This window comes from Sciurus carolinensis, chromosome 10, assembly GCF_902686445.1.
Source record: "Sciurus carolinensis chromosome 10, mSciCar1.2, whole genome shotgun sequence".
Lineage (NCBI taxonomy): Eukaryota > Metazoa > Chordata > Mammalia > Rodentia > Sciuridae > Sciurus > Sciurus carolinensis.
The window spans coordinates 47,551,506-47,577,781 of NC_062222.1; the positions used below are offsets into that span (position 1 = coordinate 47,551,506).

General features: G+C 36.3%; 1 protein-coding gene across 2 annotated transcripts in view; it reads left to right on the forward strand.

Moving 5' to 3' along the window:
* The window catches only part of Col25a1 (collagen type XXV alpha 1 chain), a 434,308-nt gene that overhangs the window by 387,696 nt on the left and 20,336 nt on the right, over positions 1–26,276 (forward strand). The window contains exons 18-28 of one of the 2 annotated variants that reach the window (XM_047566624.1): positions 3,022–3,084; positions 7,382–7,450; positions 8,226–8,270; positions 9,822–9,866; positions 10,722–10,799; positions 18,458–18,481; positions 19,099–19,143; positions 22,313–22,357; positions 23,421–23,501; positions 24,543–24,605; positions 25,222–25,272. In XM_047566624.1, coding sequence (XP_047422580.1) covers positions 3,022–3,084; positions 7,382–7,450; positions 8,226–8,270; positions 9,822–9,866; positions 10,722–10,799; positions 18,458–18,481; positions 19,099–19,143; positions 22,313–22,357; positions 23,421–23,501; positions 24,543–24,605; positions 25,222–25,272 — 609 coding nt within the window. The remainder of the gene's footprint in view (positions 1–3,021; positions 3,085–7,381; positions 7,451–8,225; positions 8,271–9,821; positions 9,867–10,721; positions 10,800–18,457; positions 18,482–19,098; positions 19,144–22,312; positions 22,358–23,420; positions 23,502–24,542; positions 24,606–25,221; positions 25,273–26,276) is intronic. The other variant, XM_047566623.1, reaches the window with a different exon arrangement.

Below are 26,276 nucleotides of genomic sequence, written 5' to 3' on the forward strand. Positions count from 1 at the left end.
GTCTCAGAATACATCAATATGGCATGATCAGATAAAAATAGTCATACTCAAAGTCTGTAAAATTACCAAATAATAATAGTGATAAAATTATTGATACTGTCAAATGCATTCTAATGTTATATCTCAAAATAAAAATTTTACCCTGAACATTCCATTCATAAGAATTTTTTATGCTCTTACTAAGAATTGAATATATGTCCTGTTCCCAAAGAGGATGAAAAGACACTTTTCTCAGAACACTGATGTCGCAAAGCCTTACTTATTTGTGAATTATGTAACTGCATGCTTCATCTTTTTATAAACTAAACACTAACCTAAATAAGAAATATGTTTCTGCAGCATTTACCTTTTTTTTTTCTTTTTTATTAGTAAGTGTTAATGGGGCTACAACTATTTGATATCCTGAACAGATTATTTCATTTCTCCTTAAAGATATATAAGAGTTCCCTTCTAACCTGAAATTTTCAACCTATTACATTTTCATGACAGTGGGTCATTATTAGTGACTTTAATGTGGACTTTAGTGAGCATTTCTTTTGAAAATAAGGAGGGAATATTTATATATCATTTCATTAGAAATATTTAACTTACAAATATATTCCATATTTTTTGTTTATGAAATAAATTAAACTCTCTTAATAGAAGTAGAATGGTAACCATTGGTTTCTCTGAATAGAGTTCATATTTTTATTTTAAACTGTTAAGAGATCCACCCAAAATGATTTGTTCTGATTCTCCATCCCATTAGATGGAAGACAATGAGATATGTAGAGTAGTTGTAAAAGGTTTGTAGGCAATAAACCTAAAGCATTAGTGCCCCACCTAACTTTATTTTCTGACATTGGTACCAGGAGCACCTAGGTCAGAGTTAATCTGTTTGAGCTGTGTATCAATGTATGTTTCGTGGCATGATATCCTTTTGTTTCCCACCTGGTACCAAACATTTTTCACAGCTTATTTTTAAAGTTTTACGTGTTTGAAAAAATTAGATAACATTTTAACATGTCTTATAAAAATCCTCTCAGTACTTTCCTGCTCAACTCCAAGTATCACAAGACCAAGGTTGAAATTTACTGCACTAGGAAAACCTCAAGTTTATCAAACAACATGAACAACTCAAGGGGCAGAGAGTAAAAAGAACAAAGTCATTATGGGTTTGCTTTAAATTTTTGGTACACATGTTAGGTAGTTGGACCCTTAAGCTTCCACAGTTAAAAAGAAAATAAAACTTTATAAATATTTGAGACAATATGAACACTGATTCAGGTTTTTGTTTTTCTTGTTGTTTTTAACACCAAATATATGGTGTCTTTTCTAACACCAGTTTTCCAGCTCTCTGATTCTAACATGGATTGGGTGTCCTACAATTTGATCCTATTTTGACACTACTCTAAGTAGTACCAGACCCCACACATATAAGGACTCAGTCCTACAAGACTGACCTCATTTCCCCTTGCCAGTAGCATTTCCCAGGTTACTGGTACTTACATCTGACATGACTCCAAACTTACAGGTTTTTATAATGCCCCCTTCAGATTTGCTACTTTCTAGAATGTCTCATAGAACTCAGGAAAATGAAACTTACTGTTTCCATTTATTATAAAGGATAAAAGGAATAGCCAGGTAAAATAGTACAGAAGCAAGATCTGGAAAGTCCTGAGCAGAAAGAGCCTCTTCCCTGTGGCATTAAGTATGGTACTTAAATGCATTCACCAGCTTGGAAGCTCTCAAGTCTCTGCTGTTTGGGGTTTTTAATGAGGTTCCATTACATAGACATGATTGATGAAGTCACCGGGCTTAGTGATTGAGCTCAATCTCTAGCCATCCACCCCTGCTGGAGATTGGGAGGTGGGTCAGTAAGTTCCAACCTTCCAATCACAGGGTTGGTTCCCCTGGCAACCAGTTCCCATCCTGAAGCTAACTAGGGACCCAACAAGAGTTACCTCGTTTGCATAAACTCAGGTATGGTTGGAAGGGCCTGGTTAAGAGTAACAAAGAATGTGCCTTGCCTCTATCATTAAGACTATTCCAAGGGTTTTAGGAGGTTTGTACCAAAAATTGGGGACCAAGACCAAATGTAGGTCCTGTTATACCACAACCCAAGTTCCTCCAGATGGTAGAAATGATGATTCTGGGGGTATGGCAAGGAAGGAGATATTTTTCCTTTCATGCTAAATGTTCCCAAGTCTTTTCCCTAGCCATATCTATTATAACAGTTATCTTTTGCTGCCTACCATCTTACCCCATAACTTAGTGACTTAAAACAACTGATGTTAATTATCTCACAGTTTCTGAGGTACAAGAATTCAAACACAGCCTGGCTAGGTGCCTTTGGCTCAGAGTCTTCTGTGAGGTTACAGTGAAGCAGTCAGTTGGATCCTGTTTTTACAGAAGTCTCTACAGGGCTGGGGCATCCACTACCAAGCTCAAACATGTGGTTGTTGACTGACTTCAGTCTCACAATGTGGGCCTCTCCAAATGGCTTCTCACAATAAGGCAGCTTCCTTCCCCCAAAGCGAGAGATCCAAGTGAAAAAAATAAAGAGAGGCTCCCCAAGAGGAAGCCCCTCTGTCTTTTTACAGCTTTGACTCAGAAGTATTATTCCATCGCTTCTGCATATTCTGTTCATTAGCTGTGAGTCAGTAAATCCAGTCAGACTCAAGGCGGTGGGGGGCGGTTACACAAGGGCATGTACACAGGAGTGGGATCACTGAAGCCTGTCTTAGAGGCCACCTACCACATCCACCCAAACACAACGGGTCTTAATTTGGTAAGTGATTAAAAGAAAACACTGGACAACAGGTGAGGAAAGAAATTGTGAAGCAGTTGATCTAATTTCCCAGAGTATTTCTTAAGAGTTTTCATTAGATCAAAGCCAGTTTTGATTTACTATAGATAATAACTTGATCTCAGCAAAAATGTGATATATGATTGAGGAAGTAAAGTACCAATGGGAAGAAATGAATTTAGCTTTATTTCCTGTCAAATTAATAATGATCTTGTATGCCCATCTTTTCAAAGGGAGAACCAGGTTTCATTGGTCCTCAGGGGGAACCAGGCTTACCAGGGTTACCAGGAACAAAAGTAAGTAGAGTGAGTCTTTTCTTCTTCTTCTTCTTTTTTTTTTTTTTTTTAAATTTTTGTCATACTTGTTGAAGGAGATATGGACTCTATTAATTAGGTGACCAAATATTTTTGTCTTAAGAAATAAAGCAGCCTTATCTGCCATTAACGACACTTCTAAAGAGATCTCCATATTAAATAAAGCAAAGGGAAGTTAATTCCAGAAACCCTTAGGCAAGACAACAGGTTGATGGAATATATTGTAAACTTGTCCTCCAGATCCCTCCTAAATTGGCTTTATGGAACAGTAGAGGAAGAGACATAAAACTCATTAACTCTTGCTGCTCATCACCTACTTTAGGATATACTTGTAAATCAAATGTTATTACTAGTCCCATCATTCCCTAGATTTCAAAGGCAAGTACAGATGTCATATACATTTCTAAGTGCATTTTTCCAAAAGGCTCCACCCTAAATGATGACTGCAGAAATATTCTGTAATGAAAACCATCTTGTGATCCTTTACATGGCAGCCGTAGAGAAGGATCTAAAAGCAAAAGCTTTGTATGGTGTTGCAGAGACAGTCAGACCCAGAATTCTCTTTATCTATCCAGTAAGACATAAAAAGCTCCAATGATGGAACTGGACTCATGACAGACCCATGAATCAAAGGAGGGGGAAATTACATCAAACTACATTCTTTTATTTTTATACCACTTTTATATAGTCTTTGCCTCAATGTGTATTGTGTTCCCCAGAAATAAGCCAGGGATGATTTCCAAGAGTTAAAGAAATATGTTCCTGGTCTGTTCTGACAGGACAGTCCTCATTTCTGCAGGTCAAGTAAAAATAACTCTAATCCTCGTACATGGAAATTATGTGTGGCCTAAGGGGTACTGAAACTCAGTGGAATTATGCAAAATTGTTATTTTCTTAAGAAATTTTTTCCACATAATGAGCTGTCAGGCTTATTAGTGAAGTATGAGGAATGCCTGTTTTAGCCTGAACAGATTCACACAAGAAATGTCTTTCTGGAAGAAAAAGAGAGAAAGGAAGAGAATAATGAGCATTCCCTGTTGATCTAAGAACTGCTGTGTATTGGGGGAGGAACGGAAGCAGCCTTGAAGATGAGCAGGACACACAATGGGGAGGGCTGGTCACTGTAGGAGAAAACCAGCATGAACTACATCTGTAAATGCTGGTGGATTTTGTTTGTATACGTGGGAAAATTAGAAGAAACCCAGGCAGTAGAGAGTGGAGTTCATTTCAAAGTATCTTTTCCTTACTTAGCTGACTCTAAATTACTCTGCATTTAGAAAATAAAAATTAAAAAAAAGATTCAGACATAGATCCATAAAATCAACATGAAGAATCTAGCATGATTCTATAGACCGTTATACTGTATAACAGATACTGCTCTGGACCTCCAGTAAAAGATTGTGCTGTCCCTGTTTGTTTCCACAAGCAGAGATACAGATAGGAAATTCATTTCATTAGCAATATTTTGAAGTTAATTGACAACTGAATTGCCTGTCTTGAGCTCAGTATCAAGGTAAGGTCATGATTATTTTAAAATCTCAATCCAACATTACTCTTTTCCACTTATGTAGACAGTCTAGATTTGTATCACTGACTTCAGATTTAAAAAATAAATTAAGATTGTATTTTTTTACTTGCAACACCAGTGAAGAGAGATCATAACAAAGAAAGATGTGTAAGAGCATCTAAAAGTCTGTAGTGTGTACTGTACCCTGAGGACCTACATCAGTGCCTGTGAGGGACCTACCTCTGTCTAAAGAAATTGTGTCTTCATCAGAGTATTTTCAAATACTCTGAGTAATACTATGTATTTATTAAGTCAGTTAAATTTTTCCAGAATTATTTTCTTTATTGAGAATGGAGAGCAACTGCAACAAAAACATCTCTCCCCTTCAAAAGCTTATATCCACTGTGGGTGAGGAAATTGTAAAAGGAAAAACAGAAATAAACAAACAAATAATATTTCAGACAATGATAGGAAACTAGTTAGAGCCATTGTGATTTAAAAAAAAAAAAAGTGATTCCATGTAGGCTCTATTCCCATAGGAAACTGTAGATGTATGATCTTTTAAAGGTTTTTATTTTTCCCTAAAATAATCTTGTAATTTTTAAAAATTTTTCTTTAATTCTTTAAATATTAAGAGAAATATCAAGTACTGTCATTAAAAAAAAAAAAATTCCATATGCCAAGAGAAGTCCTTCCGTTTCACTCTACTACACAGGGATCAAAAAGAGAAAAACAGAAGGAAGCCCCTTGGTTTCTGGACAATCTTTGCCATCTCCTGTGTCCAGTCAAGTCCCTGACCTTTCTCCCAACCTCCCATCTTCACACCCTCCTCTGTTGCTGCCCAGACATGTACTGAGTCTTTACTGTCACCATTCCTGTCCCACATCCCCTGCAAAACTACAAAGGCTCCCCAAAGCAGGCAAGATACAGAAAAGGATCTCAAAATTTGGAGCCCTGAGTTACCAGTCATGGATCCTATCCTACTTTCTTATCCTTAACAAAATGAATCAGTTTCTTCAGTGAGGAGAGTGAGGAGAGCAGCTCTCTCTTCTATAACACGCTATCCACTGTCTGAATTCCAAGTTGGATTATTGAAATTCCACCCATCGTGTCTGTAGCAAAACATTCTCGATGTTTAGGGAACATAAAATGGTACCATCTTTGGCAAGATTTAAAAATATTCATACTTTGAACCTAGGAATTTCCCCAACTAGGAATTCATCCTAAGAAAATGATCAGAGAATATACAAAAATTGGTATACAGTTGTGCAAAAATTGAAGATTGAGCAGAGTCAGTTTTAAATTTCAGCTCTTTTCCTTTAAAAACTTTGTAACTTTGGGCAAGTTACATAACCGCTCTGAGCTTTGGTTTCTTCGTCTATAGAATATGAATATCTGTCTTATTTGTCTTGAGAATTAAATAGGTTAATGCATGTAAAGTGTTTTGTACAGTCCTGCCCTCATCAGTGGTTATAAAGTAAATCCTATCCACCCTTCCAAATGTGACATGAGTCTTACCTCCAGGGAACCAGTCTACAATATTTATGACCCAGTGGAGTTACCTCTTCTGTCACATACAACCTTGTATTACTCCTTAAATATTAATGGGTTTGTTCATGTGGATCTTGTCTAATTAGGTCACTAGCTCCTAGAGGAGAGTAACCATCTTTAGAATTCACAGAGTTATTAATATATTAAAAAGATATAATTCTTCTGTCTTACTCCATTATGAAGTTTTGAGATCAGTACTATAATTTTCCCTATAGAGTAAGTAAGATTTACAGAATCTAACTACCTTGTCCCAAAACACAGAGCTGGCAAATAACAGAGTTAAAATCTTACATGTTACAAAGCCTGGGAAATAAGTACTTTGCCATGCTTCTTGACAATAATACTTAAAAAGTGACTGCAGAATGAGAATCAGTGTCAATTCCTGTCCTAAGATAGAATGATAGCCCTCATCGATTCCCTTTAAAGGGCTTTCTATTTACCAACATAGCCATTTGACAGGCATTTGTCAAGCCATTTGATTATGAAATGGAAGTAATAATGGAAATGCTGCATAATTTTGTATTACTTGGAGTTCTCCAAAGAGAACCAACAAGATGAATGGAGGGATAGGAATTTCTTAGGGGAATGGGCTACTGTGATAAAGGAGACCGAGAAGTCCCATAATAGGTCATCTGCAGGCAGGAAGTGGGATAGACAGGCCTGTTCTTGTGACTCAGTCCAAGTCCAAAGGCTTTAGAACCAGGGCATCTAATGATTTGACTTTCTAAGGCCACAGGCCCAAGAACATAGATGTCACTGGTACACATCGTGGAGTCTGATGGTTGAATTTGGAGTTCTGATGTCCAAGGGCAGGAAAACAAGGGTGTCCTTGGTCTAGGAGGGGTAGAGAGAGATTTTGCCTTTTTGTTTTGTCCATTCCCCAGCCAAGTTGATGATAGCCACCCACGTTGAAGGTAGATATTCCCACTCTGTCCACTGATTTATATACCAGTCTCCTCTGGAAACCTTCTCAGACTCACCCACAAATAATGCTTTACCAGATCTCTAAGTACTCCTTAATCCAGACACCTAAAATTAACCACTACAGATTGTTTTTTTTTATTATCAAATGAGATAATTCATGTTAAGAGATGAAAACAGTGCTGAGTACATAGTAAGTAAATGGTGACTGTCTGCTCACTTTCATTTGATTCAATTTATTAATTAATCCACACTAACCCAACAGGGGGTATCATTTACCTGTCTTGTAATTTGTGACAGGGTGAACGTGGGGAGGCAGGACCTCCTGGAAGAGGTGAGCGAGGGGATCCTGGAGCCCCTGGACCAAAGGTCAGTTATACTTACATTGAAAGAGAACACTCTGTTTAGGAATGCTTGCCACTTGCTGTAGAATGTTTTGTAGAAAATTCCTCAACAGGTATTAAAATAGCCAAAGTCACAAATAACTTATTGAAATGCATACTGATTGTTTCTTTTCAAAAGAGATTTTATAATTCAACTTTCCCTGTTTCCTCTGCTCAGTTCAGTGAACAAATTTAATAACACATTCGAGCATAAAGGGAGAGTACTGTCATATTAACCCATTATCACTTGATGTGTATTAAAATTTACTGAGAAAAATCTCTGTGGGTAAGCACTGTGTTCATTTCCATGGTAACTTGGAGTGTAAAACCTTGAAAATATTAGAGCTAAGAATTTGTTTACCTGTTCAATCTTGATTCATCTAAACTTTCTGCAAACTAATGTGGCCACACTTTATTTTAATAACCCATCCTAGAGCTATGGGAAATGATTTATTCTCTGATGAAAAGGAAATTTATGCAGACTAATGAGAATTATTCACAGTACTCTTCCTATCTACTGATGGGAGGGCTGTCTTCAGAGTAATAATGGAATGAAGACTGATGGAAAAACCAAGGAATGAACTAATGATATGGTGATATTTGTGCTTAGTGTTCTAATAACCAGCCATATATGTATTGAGGCCATTAAAATAAAGTGTTTCCCTGTTTCCTCATTATTCTGAGTCACTACTAATTTCCTTTTCCTGTTCTTATCTCCTCTGTCATTTTCTCTTTTTCATCTTCTTCTTCTCCTGTAATAGGGGAAACAAGGTGAATCAGGAACTAGAGGGCCAAAGGGGTCCAAGGTCAGTAATCAGATAACATTTTAATGTAACTTGAGGCTTCCAGATCTGTCCTTTTTGCCTTTTCCATGGAGAATCATGTTTTAGATTAAAAGTTTTCACACACAGGGATTGCAGTAATTTTGTCACTATGACAATGTAAAAAATTGTTTTATCATGTTTATCTTTGTATGTTCTTATGCTTTAGACCTTTCTTTGAAAGGTGGTATTTTTTTTAAATCTCTTCTTTGGGGGGAAAAAAGTACTTAATTGTACTCTCTTATTTTTCATTTCCTGTCTATTATTATGATAAATATTCAAATTATATTTTGTCTTTAAATCAGTTGACTTCCTTCATTGCATTAAAATTTTACCACCAATTAAATTCCTTTCCTTTGTCGTGTTCTTTATCCTATCTACAAGAACATATATACTGTTAGAAGAATAAATGTGAAAGCAGAACACTGGGAAAAAAGAAACATACTTTCATGTTATACAAGAAAAAAATAACTACAAGCCATTACCGTTCATCACACCAACATAACTAGGCAATAAAGTTCTCCAACTTAAAAAAGTTAAAGTGCCATTAGCTAATAGCATGGAAAAATCGGTACAAAATGAAGAAAGCAGGGATTAAAGGTTATTAATTCTCCATTCATATCAAGTTAAATTTTTATGATTGATGTTATTAGCATAATGTGGATGGGAAAGATTATAATGCTTTTTCTGCCTTATTGGTCCTTCTCACCCATTTTAGAAAGACAGAAAAATGCTTTGAATTCCATGTAGGAAAAGGAGTCTAAATTTAAACTATTTTAAAGAACCTTCAAATCTAAAATTTGAAATGTTTTTCCAAAGTTGTCATTTGGACTAATTTTGAGGGTTTAGACTATTCCTAGTATCTTTACAGGTGGAATATTGACATCATAAATAAAATTTCAGATTGTTTTTTTATATTGGATTGAAAAGGGGGATAGGATACTGCCCCCGGCCCTTACCTTCAGCCTACCAACCTTTCCCTGCTGGCTGCTGTCCACTTCAGCACCAAGGGTTAAAATGCCTGTATACCTGCAGATAAACTTTTCCTTAGATCTCCATCATCAAAAGGAGACCTAGCCTGTGACCCTACTTTCCTAATTCTCCCTAAAATGAGCTCTGTGCTCCTTCCCTATTCCAGTCATCTATACTTTTCTTCTCTGAAAACAGACAACACAATTGTCTAGCCCTTTTCCCTCTGCCCCAAATCCCTTTAACTAAAACATAACATAGCTCAGTCTGAAAGGATTTTGGGTGCCATAGAAACCACTCGCTTTGTTTATACAGATTCCACCTAGCAAGAGAGTATTAATAAACTGTATTATTGTTCCAAGACAATAATTATCTGAAAGGGAAGTTGTGATTCCTTGCAAGTACATCTTTAAAAAGCATTTGCAATGTTGTGGTTGCTGTTGTTTTCCACATCAGAAGTTTCTATTAAAAGTGATGAACTATGGTATAAATACATCCTTAGACTCAAGAAATTTCTAGACCATTGGTCCTACTATTAATTAATGTTTTCTTTTTTCATTGGGACAGGGTGACCGTGGAGACAAAGGAGACTCTGGAGCTCTGGGACCAAGGGTGAGTGTACCTCTCATCTCAACTTTTGGCCCCTACCAACTCAGACTTGAAGTTGTGTGTGTGTGTGTGTGTGTGTGTAACACTTTATGAGAGCCATCTGGACTAATAATGCCCAACAATGGCATTGAAGATAGGCCACTCTAAATATTCCTGCTGCCTTCCCGGCCCCCTTCTCTTTGTTTTTGACTTTTGTCTCCAGGAGCAATGAGTATGGGGATTCTAGCATGAACACGAAGCTTTATTGAGAAGAAGGTGTAAAACATTTTCCCTCTGCCAAAGCAACAATAGCAAGCCCACAGCCATACAGCTAATAGAGTTTCCTATTTTTCAATTAACCTAGTTATAAAGAGATCAATAGCCCATGTGTTTAGAGCATTTTTAAAAACAGGCAGGGAATTAGGACATGACTAATGGTAATTATGTAGCAGATAAAATGAGTAGGGTAGAAGTCTTTTTTTGTTCCTTATTTGGTTTCATTTTCATGGGATTCTATTCCCACTGGAAAAGCCAAGCATTTCCCATGGAATATTGTTCTATCTTCTTATGGAACAAAAAGGTATAATCAATCAGGTATAGATGAGTAGAAAGAGGATGGGAATTGCTTTAATAAATGTGGATAATGTGACATCAGATTAGCCTATATTTTATAATTTTCAGAAAATGGTCTCAGAGATTAAAGCACACGTCTTTTAAAAATCTTTGGCCTACCATAGACAAGTTAGACGTGGTTTGCAGTTGGGTCCTGGTGGGGAAGTGATGGTCAGAGAGAGCCACAAATCTCTGCTTCTGTGTTTGCCACAGTGCTATCATACAACTGCCTAACTCCCATGTTCCCTCAATTTGTTTTTGTTGTAGGGTCCACCTGGGCAAAAAGGGGATCAAGGAGCCACAGAGATCATAGACTACAATGGCAACCTCCATGAAGCCTTACAGGCAAGTAACTGCTCCCTGCCCTGAGACACAGGGAGAGCACTGATGGGTGCCCCATAGCACATGCCAGCATGAGCTCCCCTACCCCTTTAATCTCAGAACACTCCACGACCTGAAGTACACCTGCAGCACACCTGCTCCCTGTCCTCCCAAGCCTGTTCCATTGTCTGGTCCCAGTAATCTTCACCTCATAGCACTTTGGAATCTCTCCTTCTACCTTCAGACATTCCTAAACCTTATCAAGTATAAATTTTGTCTTAGTTTGGTTGACTTTTGCCTCCTTGTTTGAAGAGAGAACTGGGCAAAGCAATTAAGAGCTCTGTGGCTCTGGAGTGGGAGTTGCTTGGGTTCCAATCTCAGCTCTCTTACTAAATGCATGACCTAGGGCAAGTTATTTCATTTCCCTGCACTTCAGTTTTCCCATCTGTAAAATGAAATAGTATCTGCCTCATAGGGTTACTGAACAGAGCAAATGGCACTGCTTAGGAACAGTGCTAGGCACCCCATAGCCCCCCTGTAAGTATTTCTTACAACTGCTACCATTCAATTCTTTTCCTTCCATTAAGTAAAAAATAGACTAGTTGGCTCCACCATCTTTGCTTCCTAATCATCCTCTTCAGATTTAGACTCCTGCATTCTGTTGCAACTTCTCTTACAAAAATCAATGATAACCTCTAGGTAAAGCCCATTGTATTCATCCTCCTTGACTTTCCTGTGACATTCATACCAAACCAACTTCCCTTTAAAATTCTTTTTATTCAGATTCTACTTTCATTTTTTAACAGTGCCAGCCTATGTTGGTATATCATATTTCTCTGTCCACACTCCAATTTTTTATACTCTGAAGTCTCTGATCTTTTTTTAATCACTTTCTCTGTGTTCTTTGCATTATGATTCCAATTCTTCCATCTCTGTATCTAATCTTTGTGTACCTCTAGGTTTCTAAGAACAGTTCCACTATGGATGCACCATCACCCATTGATTTTCACCAGTGCACCTGATTGCACTGGTTACTTTGCCCACCTACCAAATGATCCCCTTTCTTGACTAACCAGTTTCTTTTAATGATACCATGAATCTTTGTATTTCTTGGGGTAGAAACTTTAGAGCCATTTTAAAACTAGTCTTAGTCCTTCATCCATTCTGTTTTCTTTCTCAAAACATGTTTCTATGTTATCCATTCTCTCCATTCCCAAGGAGGTCCACATCCTGTTTACTGCATACCTAACACCATAAAAACCCCTTGACCAGTACCTCTTCCCCTAGTGCCTCCCTGCCCTTCTAATCCAAACTATGTATCACTCCCAGGCTGATTTTCATAAACTGCCATTACTGTTATTGTTCTAATTTGCTCAGGAATCTAAATGACCCCCTATTGCATACTCTATCAAGCCTAACCTCCTCCATCTGATGTTAAAGGCTCTATAATTTGCCCTTCTTTTGCAGATTTTTATTTCTTTACAACACAGAGTTTCCCCTGGCATGATCATTTTTTATGATATCCCTATAAATCTACTTTTTGCCTGGGTTCATCCATCTAAATACTGTCCTAAAATCTACCCCTGTCACCCACTTGAGTTATTTCTCTTAATCCTTTTACATATTAGCAGTCAGGGTCCAACACTAACATTTAATTGTTCTCAAATCATGTAATTGATTTTAGTTTGCCTCTTACCAAATTGTAAGTTTCTTGATGACAGAAAACTATGCTTATAATAATGCCTGGGCATGTAAAGATGCTATAAAGGTTTAGTGATTAAATGAATGTGTGTACTTTCTATGTACAAGTTCCTTTTTTAAAACAAACTAGTTGCTTTAATATTTTTCTATTTTATACCTGTTTGAATTATTTTTTTCATCCTCACTAACATGATCTAACTTTGAATAGATCTACATTTCTGTGGGTCTTTTTCTACAACCACCATTTTTAACCAGTAAAGTAATTATTATTAATGTGTACAAATTCTGTCTTCAACTCAGCTTAGTTTTCTGGTTTCTTTCTCTCTCTCTCTCTCTCTCTCTCTCTCTCTCTCTCTCTCTCTCTCTCTCTCCCTCTCCCTCTCCCTCCCTCCCTCCCCCTTTCTCTCTCTCTCTTCCTCCCTCCCTCCTTCTCCCTCTCTTCCCTAAGTGCAAAGAAAAGAATGTTTCCTGCTTGGAGAAATGTTGCTCAGACAGCATTTTCAGGCACAGGGCAAACTGGTTTTCTTCAGTACACATGGCATACACATAAGCAGTGGCCTCAGGGTTACTGTTAAGTTCTAGAACCATTTTTCTAAAGTGTTCCCTTTACTTCCTAAGTCAATAACTGCTTTTGAAGAGTAAGATAAAGAATACAAAATTCTGATGTACCTACTATGTTTTCAAAATTCTTATACTTTATAGGAACACTTTTTAAACTTATCAACAATGCTGTACATTTCCCTTAAACTACTTCCAATGACACCATGATTCCTACTCCACCTATAAGAGGTATCTGCTCTCCTATTTTCCAAAAAAATGTCCCAATGTCATTGGTCATTTTCCACAAAATTGTGTAAGAATTTTTAAAGCATTCTTTGCAAGAACAGGGTCTGGCATTTTAGCTACTGTTAGCCTAAAGTGGAAATAATCTGTTTCAGTCTTCCCTCTATTGCTAATGAGCAGGGCCATTTGGGGGAAATTATTGTATCTTCATTGATCTTATCTGCAAAATGGGGATGTCATTGGAATATATACTTTTCTAGGAGTCCATGAAATATAATATTAGGGTTGTTTAACTTCAGACTCTTTTAAATTTTTTAAATTTGTTCTTATTAGTTATACATGGCAGTAGAATGTATTTTGACATATTATACATACATGGAGTATAACTTTCCATTCTTGTGGTTGTACATGATGTGAAGTTACACTGGTGGTGTATTTATATATGAACACAGGAAAGTTATGTTGGATTCATTCAACTATCTTTCCTATTCCCATCCCTCTCCCTTCCCTTCATTCCCCTTTGTCTAATCCAAAATACTTCTATTATTCCCTCCCCCTATTGTGAGTTATTATCCTCATATCAGAGAGAACATTTGGTCTTTGGTTTTTAGGGATTGGCTTATTTCACTTAGTATGATAGTCTTCAGTTCCATCCATTTACCGGCAAATGCCATCATTTTATTCTTCTTTATGGCTGAGTACTAGTCCATTATGTACATGTACCACATTTCCTTTATCCATTCATCTATTGAAGGGCACCCAGGTTGGTTCCATAGTTTAGCTATTGTGAATTGAGTAGCTATAAACATTGATGTGGTTGTGTCACTGTAGCATGCTGATTTTAAGTCCTTTGAGTATAAACTGAGGAGTGGGATAACTGGGTCAAATGCTGGGTCCATTCCAAGTTTTCTAAGGACTCTCCATACTGCTTTCATAATGGTTGCACCAATTTGCAGTCCCACCAGCAAAGTATGAGTGTACCTTTTTCCCCACATACTCACCCAAATTTATCGTTACTTGTATTCTTGATAATTGCCATTCTGAGTGGTGTGAGATGAAATCTTTGTGTAGTTTTAATTTGCAATGCACTAACTGCTAGAGATGTTGAACATTTTTTTCATATATTTATTGACCAATTGTATTTCTCCTTCTGTTAAGTGCCTGTTCAGTTCTTTTGCCCATTTATTAATTGGGGTTTTGGTTTGGGGGCTTCTTTATATATCCTGGAGATTAATGCTTTGAAGTACAGGTGGCAAAGATTCTCTTCCATTCTGTGGGCTCTCTCATCACATTCTTGTTTCCTTTGCTGTGAAGAAGCTTTTTAGTTTGATACCATCCCATTTATTGATTCTTGATTTTACTTCTTACACTTTAGAAGTCTTGTTGAGGAATTCAGTTCCTAAACCAACATGATGAAGATTTGGGCCTACTTTTTCTTCTAGTAGGTGCAGACACCTGCCTCTTGATATGAAAGGAAATATGCTCTCAGTTTCGAGTTCCCTATGACTATAAACATTATCTGTTCACTATCCACCACAGTCAACTATTCCATGCTGATGTTAAACCTAAAGATTTATTATCTTTATGAGTTTGTTAGGGCAACCATATGTTATACTTGTAAATAGCATATAGTTATTTTTTCACTTCAAAACTATTTATTGGTTTTCCTAACGTAGTACTCTGGTGGATTAAGGGTCCCTAATAAAATCAATTCAACAAGATAGCCATTGGATTGAGAAGAGGTGGTAGGCATTTATTCTTCTGATTTTCTAACCAGTAATGAATGTTTATAGTTTTATAGATTTAATTATTGCCTCCTATAAAAAATTTGCCAAAATACTCTAGGATAATTAGATAAAGAGGAGTATATTAGAGTCATAATAATATCATGAGAGAAATATAAAATTTTACATTGCCTCGACTGAAAAATATTCTATAAAAATATCAGATCTTGAAAAATTATCAAGAATAGTATAACCAACATTACCCTATGTAATTTATGATTACACAAATGGTATGCCTTTACTCTATGTACAGAGAAACAACATGTATCCCATTTGCTTACAATAAAAAATAAAAAAAAAAGAATAGTATAAACTTCTGTGGGTCCAGAACCCAACTTGAAATAAAAACTTACCCAGTATTGTTGAAACCCAATGTATACAGTATACCTGAGATGTTTGGTATTCTGAATTTGATGTTTGTGTAATTCTCATGTGTTTATTTATAGCCAAGTACTTGCTAAATCATTTTGACTGGAATTGAAATTATGGAGCAAAATAAAAATGTGAGAGATTTCATTACTTTTCTTTTGACACAAGGCAAAATCAAAGACAGTCTATTTCTATTTTATTTTCCCCTTCCCTGCCCAGCACTGCTCCACACTTCCTTTTAGGGTATTTTACCCATTCCCGTCTTCCCAGTAGTGAACCTGTTCACATTTCCCATATCAACATGTACCATCCATGTTATTGTTTTGTTCATTACTCTCTTTTACCCTGTTAGAAAGACTATTAAATTGCATTGGTCTATAAAAAAGAGATTGTTATTTATATAAACATTGCTTTAAGCTCTTTATTTTTATTTAAGGTAGTTAAATTTCCACCATTTGCAATAAAACATGTTTCCTAATTTAGGGTTTTACAAATTCTCATCACCTTCTAAAACAATCCTTTTCTTTAGGTTAAATCATGAGTGATTTTAAGTTGGCACTGTTATGAGAAATGAAAGAAAATAAAGGAATTCATAGAAGCGTCTCAGGGAGTAAACCACGATGCAGCCTGCTAGGCTTCTCCCCATCCGTGGTTACTGTAGGCCTCCCTTGTTCATCATGTCTCGCTAGAGAATGGTCATGTCTTGGTCATGTCCACCACTGCCAAAAATTCTGGTTTTTACATCATTACTGGATTTTGAGAGAAGACACTGCTGACTTATGTAGCTTTAACTTAGAGGATTCAGACATAAGAAATCCAAAGTGAGCGAGCATCTTCAGGACTTTTCTGTGGGTCTGCACGCTGATGTTTCCAGAAGGGATCAAAGAGAGGTGCTTGTGAAGTTAGCTTAGTTTGCTGTTCTGTGTTCTTCTACAAGCTGGATGGAACCTTGTAGTTTTTAGGTCTTATGGTTACTTAAGGAAATCATTTAAATCCCATCTGTTAGCTCAGTTACCATTAATAATAACCTTTACTTTGCAGCTCATTAGAAAACATACTGTTATTCCTAAATTTTTAAAAAGGACTTATTAGCCTTGTGTTTATTTAGATGGAAAATTGAATTCATATATGGTCCCATGTTGGAAAATCTGAGTTCCCATTGTAAACGTGCTTCCCTTATAAGTGTTTGTGACTCTGCTTTCTAGTTTAAAATGTAACTGGAAGGCAATGATAAAGAAATTATTTCTGTTCTGTAATATTCTAATAGCCTTGTTTAAGTGACTCATCTTCACTGTACAAAGAAGTAACTTTCTCATAAATATAAATCCAATTCTTATTCTAGGTAAATCCCTTAAGTATAAAGTATGTGGGCTGGTTGCAGTGGGCACATGCCTGTAATCCCAGCAACTAGGGAGGCTGAGGAGGAGGATCAGAAGTTCTAGGTCATCCTCAACAACTTAGCAAGACACTAAGCAATGTAGTAAGATGCTGTCTCAAAAAATTAAAGGGGCAAGGGATGTGGCTCCTTGGTAGGTAAAATGCCTGTGGGTTTAATCCCCAGTACCCCCCCACCAAAAAAAAAGAAGTATATGGTACCTTACATTACACAGATAAGATGGTATAAAATTCTGGACCCTTATTTATAAGAATATATATACACCTAAGGGGCCATATGGCAGTCTTCAGAAGTTATTGAATGACTCCACCTTGCTCACTCTCCTCCAAAATCTTAAAGTTTGTGGCCATTTTGCCTTTTGTCTTAGAATTACTGATTATTTTCCTACTTTTTTCTCTGAAGTTATAATGACCATGACTAATTTTATCATGGAATAAAAATTTTAACCATGTGTACAGATGTATAAACATTGTTTTCTAAGGAATGATGATACCATGTCATGAAAGACTCAATTAAGTGATTAAAGTGAGATTTTTTTTTTTTTACAATAAAAATAGCAACAACAGCTTGAGTCAGAGATTGGAATGGAGTAATGGAAAACAAAGGGATGCTGTTAATCTGATATCCACAGTTTACATGTAATCAGATAATGTTTCTCTATAGAGTCCTTAATGGAAAATGTTCTCCCCTCTCTGGTTTCATTAAAGTGGTTAATAGGCCCTACTGAACTTTTAGTACAAGATGTAAACTAGAAAATAGTTGTACAAGAACATGATTCATGGATTAGGAATCATGTTTTAGACATTTTGTGTTAAGATGCTCCAGCACTTTAAGAAACTAGATTAGTTCGCTATCAATTTCTTTGGTTATGGCGTATATCCAAAAAAGTTAACTCTAACAGAAAATGAATTACAGACTAAAGGAGAAAAGATATGCAATTGGATATTCCAGTTTACTCCTAGAGAGAGCACTTTTATCAATAGCAAATTTCTAAGTTCACAATGATGCTGACAAGCCGGTAGTGTATATTACTTTACTATACATTATTTTAAACAGATAATCAGAATTTTGACTCCCCCCTCACCCCCCCCCCCCCAGTGCTGGAGATGGAACCCAGAGCTTCACACATTCTAATCAAGCTCTCTACCACTGAGTTACATCCCTGGCCCTTTTTTATTTTTAGAGATGGCAGCATCTCATTAAGTTGCCCACGCTGGCGTCAAACTTGCAATTCTTCTGCTTCATCCTCCTGAGTAGCTGGGATCACAGTCATGTGTCCCCACATCCAGTCACCTGTAGATTTTTAAAAAATAAAACTATAAAAATATTTTTTTAAAAATGTTTACAACTATACTATATTGAAGATAGGATATTTTCTAAGAATCTTGTCAGTTCCTTATAAGACATTAGATTTGTCAAAACATTCAAAGTTGATATTTTGGGCTGGGATTGTGGCTCAGTGGTAGAGCACTTGCCTAGCAGGTGTGAAGCACTGGGTTCAATTCTCAGCACCATATATAACTAAGTAAAATAAAGGTCCATTGACAACTAAAAAAATATTTTTAAAAAGTTGATATTTTTTCAGAAATGTATTATTGTACTTTGGCACACAAAATAGATAACTCTTTGTCAATACATTTTCCCAACAGAGGATTACCACCTTAACTGTCACGGTAACTCCTATCGCATGATTTCTGTGGTCTGTGTCTTTATATTTAGTGTTGATGCATGCAGGTCAAAATGGTACTCAGGGAGCAATTGTCTTTTATCCAATAATTTTCTTTATATTAATAACCTTTACAACAATTGCTGTAGTTGAATCACTTTGTTTCATAAAAAGTCATGAGAAAAATTATTCATTTTCTTAAAAGTCTTTGGCTTCCTCTTAATGTTATAGCTTTGTTCTTTAGCGTTTGGGAAAATCAAAGCCTTTGGGGTGGAGGGAAAGGTGTCCACAGACACAGGTAGTATTAGGAGATCAATTCATCCCACAAAGATGAGTGTGGGACATGGCAGCAATTTTTAAACTGTCTTACAAAACCTATATAAAAGCATCTTCAGTATTATTTTGACCTAAAATGTGTTAATATTTTAGCATATAAGTACATAGTTCTAATTATGCACCCAGTGAAATGTTTCCCCAATTCACATTAATATTGGGAGGGATCTAATTATGATAGAGCTAAGGGAGGTGTGTTGGGTGTCTATTATTTAAAGCATGAATTTTATATATATACATATATATATATATATATTTGCTACTTTTTAAAACTGACTCTTTATTATTTAGGGTCCCCCTGGACCTCCTGGACCTCAAGGACTACAAGGGCCAAAGGTTATTCTTTAATTGCTTGTTACTTTTTATCACATATAATGCAGATAAACCCATTTTTTATTTTTTATTTTTGCTTATACATGATAGAATGTATTTTGACATATCATATATACATGTGAGAAACCCATTTTAAATATATGAATTTTGATAATTGGTCTTAGAAAATGCTAGAGAAGCAAGTCAGCAATGCTGTTTCAGGGAAAAGAAATTGAGGCCTGAACTAAAGGAAGAGGGAACATAAGGATAGAAGGAAGAAAATTGGGAATGACATTAAATATAGGGAAGGGCATTAAAAAATAGAAAATATCAACCAAGGAAAAACAAGTTCCACCGAAATTATAAAGAAACACTAAATGGGGTATTTAAAAATATGTTTAAATAGAAGAGGACTGAAGGAGATTTACTCTGACACTTCCAAGATTCTTCCAATTCTTTTGTAATAAAAGAACCAGGGAAACTTTTGCATGATGCATTCATAAATGACAATTTTAGGAATCATTTTGGAGTCGTGTTTTCTAACACATGCCTTTATTATATATGCTCAGACATTCTGCCATTTAATTCTTTTTAATATTTTGTTCTTTTTAGTTATACATGACAGTAGAATATATATTTTGACATATGATACATACATGAGTATAACTTCCCATTTTTGTGGTTGTACATGATGTTATGTTACATTGGTCATGTAGTCATATATGAACACAGGAAAGTCATGTCTGATTCACTCTACTGTCTTTCTCATTCCCATGTCCCCTCCCTTCCCTTTATTCCCCTTTGTCTAACTCAGTGAACCCCCAACCCCCGCCCTGCCTTATTGTGAGTTAGCATCCACATATCAGAGAAAACATTAGGCCTTTGGTTTTGGGGGGATTCTGCCATAAATTTAATTCTTTTCTAATGAAACATACCAATTACAGTCAAAACATGGAATGACTTGACTATTCCTACACTTTGTCAATGATTTTAGCATTATCCCTCCAAACTAAAGCTTAGTCATTTGACCATGTTTGATCAATTAGCACATGGCCAGGGATTCTGGCTTTTCAGAACTGAACTACACTTGCTGAAATACGGCTTTCGTCATTGGATTCTTGTAGGAGATTCAAGTGGTTTCAAAATTCATCTTCTGTTTATGCTTAAGTCAGTTTACTGGCTGAGTCTGTCATATACACGCACATACATCAACTTTTGTACCCTTCTAGATACTTAAAAATAGAAATCTAGTACATAGAAAATGTCTCTATTAAACAGATGAATAGAAAGTAAAATATGACTGAGGTCCTTGCCTATGTGAGATGTATTTAAAACATATATCCTAGATTCAAAAAGATTTCATGTGTAACATTCATGCACTTCATATATAACATTAATAAAAAGTAGGGGATTTTTTAACTTTCCATTTCTCTGCCATGTTCCAATCCCGACAAGATAGAACACAAAATATGCTGCAGTCTATATCCCTGGCAAGCAAGTTTGTCTGGACCCCCTACTCTTTGAGTATTTGGTGAGTGAGACAGAACACCGTAGAAGGAAATCTGCACATTCCCTCTAGGGAATGGACAGGTCTCTCCCCCTACCGCCTACCATTGCCATCATTCCCACCCACCCACAATGGTCTTGTAATTGAGATCTTTCTGTTCTTTATGCTTTTTATGATCTCACCTGGGATAATTGAGGCAGGATGTGTCTACAACCGTGAGACAGCAAAATGTCACCCGAGTCAAGCATAGAAACACTTTCTCATCTTCAGACTCAGTCCCAGACTGAATGGAAACCTATTCAATTAGCATTTCTCCTTCATTACCAAACAAGAATTATTTAATTTCTTGCACATCAGATAGCTCTCACAAACCATAATTGAGGGTGAAAGATAAATGAGTAGTGCATGAATTAATGCTCTCTTTTAAGCATCGTGAATCACATTTTAAAGGTAAAAGTTTAGCTAAGCAATCATGATTGAACCCAGAGTGCTGACAAGTATTCAGACTCTGAATGAAACTAGGGTTTAGCCAGGTGCATCCAACCTCAGCAGACTTATTTGTAGCAAAATAAACTTTGCTGCTACCACAAAGAGCAGGAAGTCTGAAATGAGGAAAGGCCTTTTTTTCTGTTTTATTTCATTTGTTTGGAACCATAAAATCATACCTTCTTTAAACATTGGAAAGCTCAAATTTCATGCTGCGACCCATAGCTCTTAAAGTTTTTACCAGGGAAGGGAGCCCCAGCCATTTCCATTTTGTCATTTATAACATCACCACACAATCCTTTTTAGAAAATGCAGCCTCCAGGCAACTCCCTTGGAAATCTGTCTGTGAGGCAGGTCACTCACTCTAGGAAGAGCTGTTTCAGAATATGCACAGTGTGGGCATCAGGGAAATTTGATTAAAAATATCTTACCTTTCAAGGAATTGTTTTACCAGTACCTTTCAAAAGTGAAAGGTGACTAAATCTGTTGTTTGAATAATCTCTAGCCTGTTGTTTAAATTTGTTTTTAATGGAACATCTTCAGTTGAAAATAACACATACAAATCTGTATGTTTGGAGTTTGTGAAAACTTCTAATAAATCATATGGACAGTAAATTTTACTTCATTCCTAGCATTGTATAGGAAATTGAAATGATCAAAGGCAATTTTATGTGGCTTAAGATATTATCTGATTTATTATATAATCCTTCATTGTGACTTTTCTGGACACAGCACACTCACAGACTTTATGAATTCATTCAAACTATGCCAGTTAAAATATTGCTGTAAATTCATGAGACTTGGCATTCTAATTTTAGTTTAATTGTTATGTTTTGCTTTTTATGAAACTAGAAATAAAGATAAACCAACCAGATTTTTTTATGGAGAAAAAAATTAACTGAGGCATATAGGTGTCACAATAGGATATGATTAGCCATCAAATTATCAGTCATCTTTTACCACATTTTCAAACTGGTATCTTATAGGGCAGAAAAACCTTTGCTCTTAGCTACATGTACAACATTTTCAAGGAAGATCATTAGTTCACTTAGCTTAGCTATATACTGTAACAGAGTGTTCTTGGGTTATGATGCTTTTGGTAAAAGTCAAATTGTACTTTTCAACTAGCGTCATTTTTTGTTTAATGTGGTATATTACCAATGATAAATGGAGGCAAGCTATTGCCTTTTTTCTTAACAGGGAGAACAAGGATCTCCAGGAATCCCAGGAGCTGATGGAGAGCAGGTAATGTTCAAAGATATGTACCATTACATAAAGCATCATTATTGATCACCACTTTTATTATAGAATTGAAGCCAAAAGTCAAGTTGTCTTCTGCCACCAACACTGGTGGGTTGGCCCTGTTGCTCTTCTCCATTACTAGATTCCTAAAATCCAAGTCTGACTAACCAGTAAGATCCAAATCCATTCATTCAGATCCCCACCCATTCACTCACCCAGTCTAAGATTTTGAACTAGGTAGTACAAAGTAGTTGCAACTAGCAAGGAAGTATATGTTCCTGTCCCTAAGAAGACCAACAGGTTTGTGCAACTCAGGGGTCCCTTACCATAATTATCATGATCTCCACTGAGGAATGGACCATCTGGTCATATTCAATGAGGTCCTTAGGATGAAAATGCTCAACAGTAGAAATTAGTTTCAGTATTAGTGTTACACAACTCTGATTTGTTGACATTCAAAATACACATTTATCTATTTCCTCACTGTGAAAGGAGAATAAAAACAACACCCTGGCTTACCACATAGAAATGCCATCAGAATAAAGTAAGAACAGTAAAACAGTTGAAGTATTTTTAAGCACTGTTTGGCCACTAGTGCGCAGTAAATGATTTACCTGTATGTGGGCTGGACCATTTGAAAACTCATGAGGAGTAGAACTTCCACATACAGTTAAGGGGAAGGGGAGTCTAGACAGTGGAGATGGGAGAAATATCTGTGGGTCTTTGTTAGAATACTAGATCTCAGTTCTGTGACAATTAAAGTCATTAAATTGTTTTCAGGTCTTCTCAGAATTAGCTGCCAGTTAATACATAAAATCAGAAGAAATTATGACAAAACCTAAATTCATGTTTTTCATATTTAATTGGTTAGTAGAACTCAATCCCTTCCATTACATGGGTAAATAGTATTGATTCAATGTGGAAATAGCCCTGCCTAAAAATGAAAATCATAATCATCCCAGCTTAGGACCTACCTGTTGACAAAATTGATCAGAATTCTGTTTTCCCTAGAATGTAACTATCAGGGGTCAGTATGCTTCTCATATGCAAACCATCTCACTTGTAGGGACTCAAAGGCTCAAAGGGAGACATGGGGGACCCAGGTATGCCAGGTGAAAAAGGAGGAATTGGACTTCCTGGATTACCGGTATGTTTTTACTTTTTCTTATGAAATGTTCTTCAGATAAATTAAGCAATCAAAAAAGAATTATATTATTAGCACTCCAACTGGGGAACTAAAATTTTTTAAAGCATGTCGCCAAATTAATCATAAAGTAAACTTTACCTTCAAGTTTTTCCTAAATTATATTCACTAGAAGATAGTAAAATAATTTGTCACTTTAGTATGCATAAAATGATAGTAACTAATTATAAAATAAATCATGATAAACAAGCCAAAAAATATAGAACAAAGAACAAGTTATTTGTAAATTGTTCTTGTTTGTATGATACTTTGTGATGGGTACATTTATAATTTCTCCCCTGATTTTTACTGAAAATTTGGAGGGGGAAAATATAGAAATTACAAGAAAAAATGTATGTTTGTTTTTCAGTTTTTGGGGGGAATTTTTTGAGGTTTTTTTTTTTTTTTGGGGGGGGCGATATTTTGTTTTTGCAGCACCCAGGGTTTGGTCCATACTAGGTAAGCATCATGCCACTGAGCTACATTCCCCAGCCACCAAGAAAAAAATGTAGTAAACTTCACTGCCCTTTTTTTTTTTTTTTTTTGTGGTGTTAGGGATTGAACCCAGGGCCTTGTGCTTGTGAGGCAAGCACTCTACCAACTGAGCTAAACCCCTACCCCCTGTTATGTGTTTTTTTTAAGTAAGGAAGTATACAAAATTCCATGAAAACTAAGTTAAAAGGCTCACCTTTGCAATTAAAAATGAGCACCACCATAAAAGATGCATTTATAACCCAAAGTAATTAATATTGTATAGGTTTAACTAATCAAGCCCAGCCTAGATTTTTAATTCATTTAAATTTTACATATCACCCACAGACCTAGGAATCTTATAGTCAGCTTGCTGTTTTAACCTAAACTACAAGGAGATAAATTTACTTTTATATATAATGCACATAATATAAAATTTCAAGAGAATGATGGATTGGGGGAGAAAAATACAGTTGTCAATCACACTTTGGAAATAACTTCATCTGCTTAATTCTGCTTGCTGGTTCTTTGCAGGGTGCCAATGGAGTGAAGGGAGAAAAGGGAGACTCCGGATTGCCAGGTCCCCAGGGTCCTTCTGTAAGTCCGTGGGCCTTAAACTTCCACAGTTCCTGAAAAACTGACACAGGATGATTATTTACCTAGTTCCACATGTGCCAGATGGCTTATCAATAGTAGAAAGACTAAAAACCACTTGTCAAACTATAGAAGAAATATCTGTCAACCTTGTACAGTGAGAGACCATGTGTCTCAGAAGTCTTAGAAGCAGTTTTTTCAGAGGACTATCCAATCCTGTGGAGAAAAATCAATGACTTCCCCACAGTATGTGTGGATAGAACTTTGTGAAAATAGAACTTAACATTCTCTTTTTTTCTCCAGAACCCTGTTTGTGCTTAATGAAATGTTTGAAAGTTTAATGATGGTTGTGACATTATAGAGTTTCTGGTAATCAGTTGCTTCCTTTCTTGTAATGTACTTTTGATTTATTCTGACTTTTATAGAACAACACTATTTTTGGAAGTTATTTTATTCTCATATAGGAATTTCTAAACCTAGAAAATCAAACTCACTTCTTGGAATATCCTTCCTCTGCCAATATTAATGGCCTTAGCAGAGCCCCAGCGTGAGATTTGAGCTGAACTGCCTTATCTAAATGAAGTAACTAAATCCATGTTCCATTTTTTTGGACACACAGATCATAGGCCCACCAGGCCCCCCAGGTCCTCATGGCCCACCTGGTCCCATGGTAAGTCTCCCTTCTCTCCAAAATATAATGGTTTATTTATGAGCATGCTACTAGAGAAAACATGAGCACATCTCTCTGAACAGCCAGCCTGTATTTTGTATGACTCTCTGTGGGAAGGACAGAAAATACCAGGTGCCTTAAGATATGGTGACTTCATAGTGTTGTCTTTCACTCCCCCAAGCACACGCATTGGGAAAAAAAAGTAGCTTTTTTGATAGACCAGCCGACCTGGAAAGCATCACTCCAGCTTTATGGCATGGACATTGGCAAACTATTTTAACCTGCTTGTGTTTGTAGCAAAATAAGATAACTGGAGTTGTTAAAGAATGTTCCACCCAACATTGAGCTGAAAAGTCCAATAAGAACATGTATAAAATGGTATAAAAATGGAAGCATATTTCCAAAGAGGCCATAGACTATTGGATTTTTTTCCCCTTCCATGTTCATGGTGCTTATGATGATTCATTGGCCCATGGTCTGTGGTGTTATCCTTTAGTGACCAGTGCACACAAGTGGTCCTGACCTCATAGAACCAAAGAAGGCAGCCATTAAACATGTATCATTCTCCAAGTGTCAGATGAATGACAGTTGTGTTAAGGCCAGAGCCTAGAAGACAGTGTTTCAAATGCTTTCAACAGGAGCAGGGTAGGGTATACTCATCTCTAAGGTGTGTCAGTAAACCAGAAAACTTCAATAATACAGATTAAATTGTGGTCACTCTTTGTCTATTGTTCTCTAAGTAGTGTGTCTTTGGAACGATCCATGACGTTGAGGGTAGCCTAGTCATCCATTTCTTATTAATTGCCATTTCTATTTTGTAACAGAAAGCTACAGTTGACCTTGTTTTCTTAAAACCAATTTATTAAGAATTGAACAAATAGCATAACTTGGCTTTTTTATTCTCCCTCCAGTTTTAAGTTAGAAGGTTAAATTAGAAATATGCTACTTCCTGTTCTTATGATAAAATTAATTGGTTAAAGGAATTTTAACCCATTATTAAAATG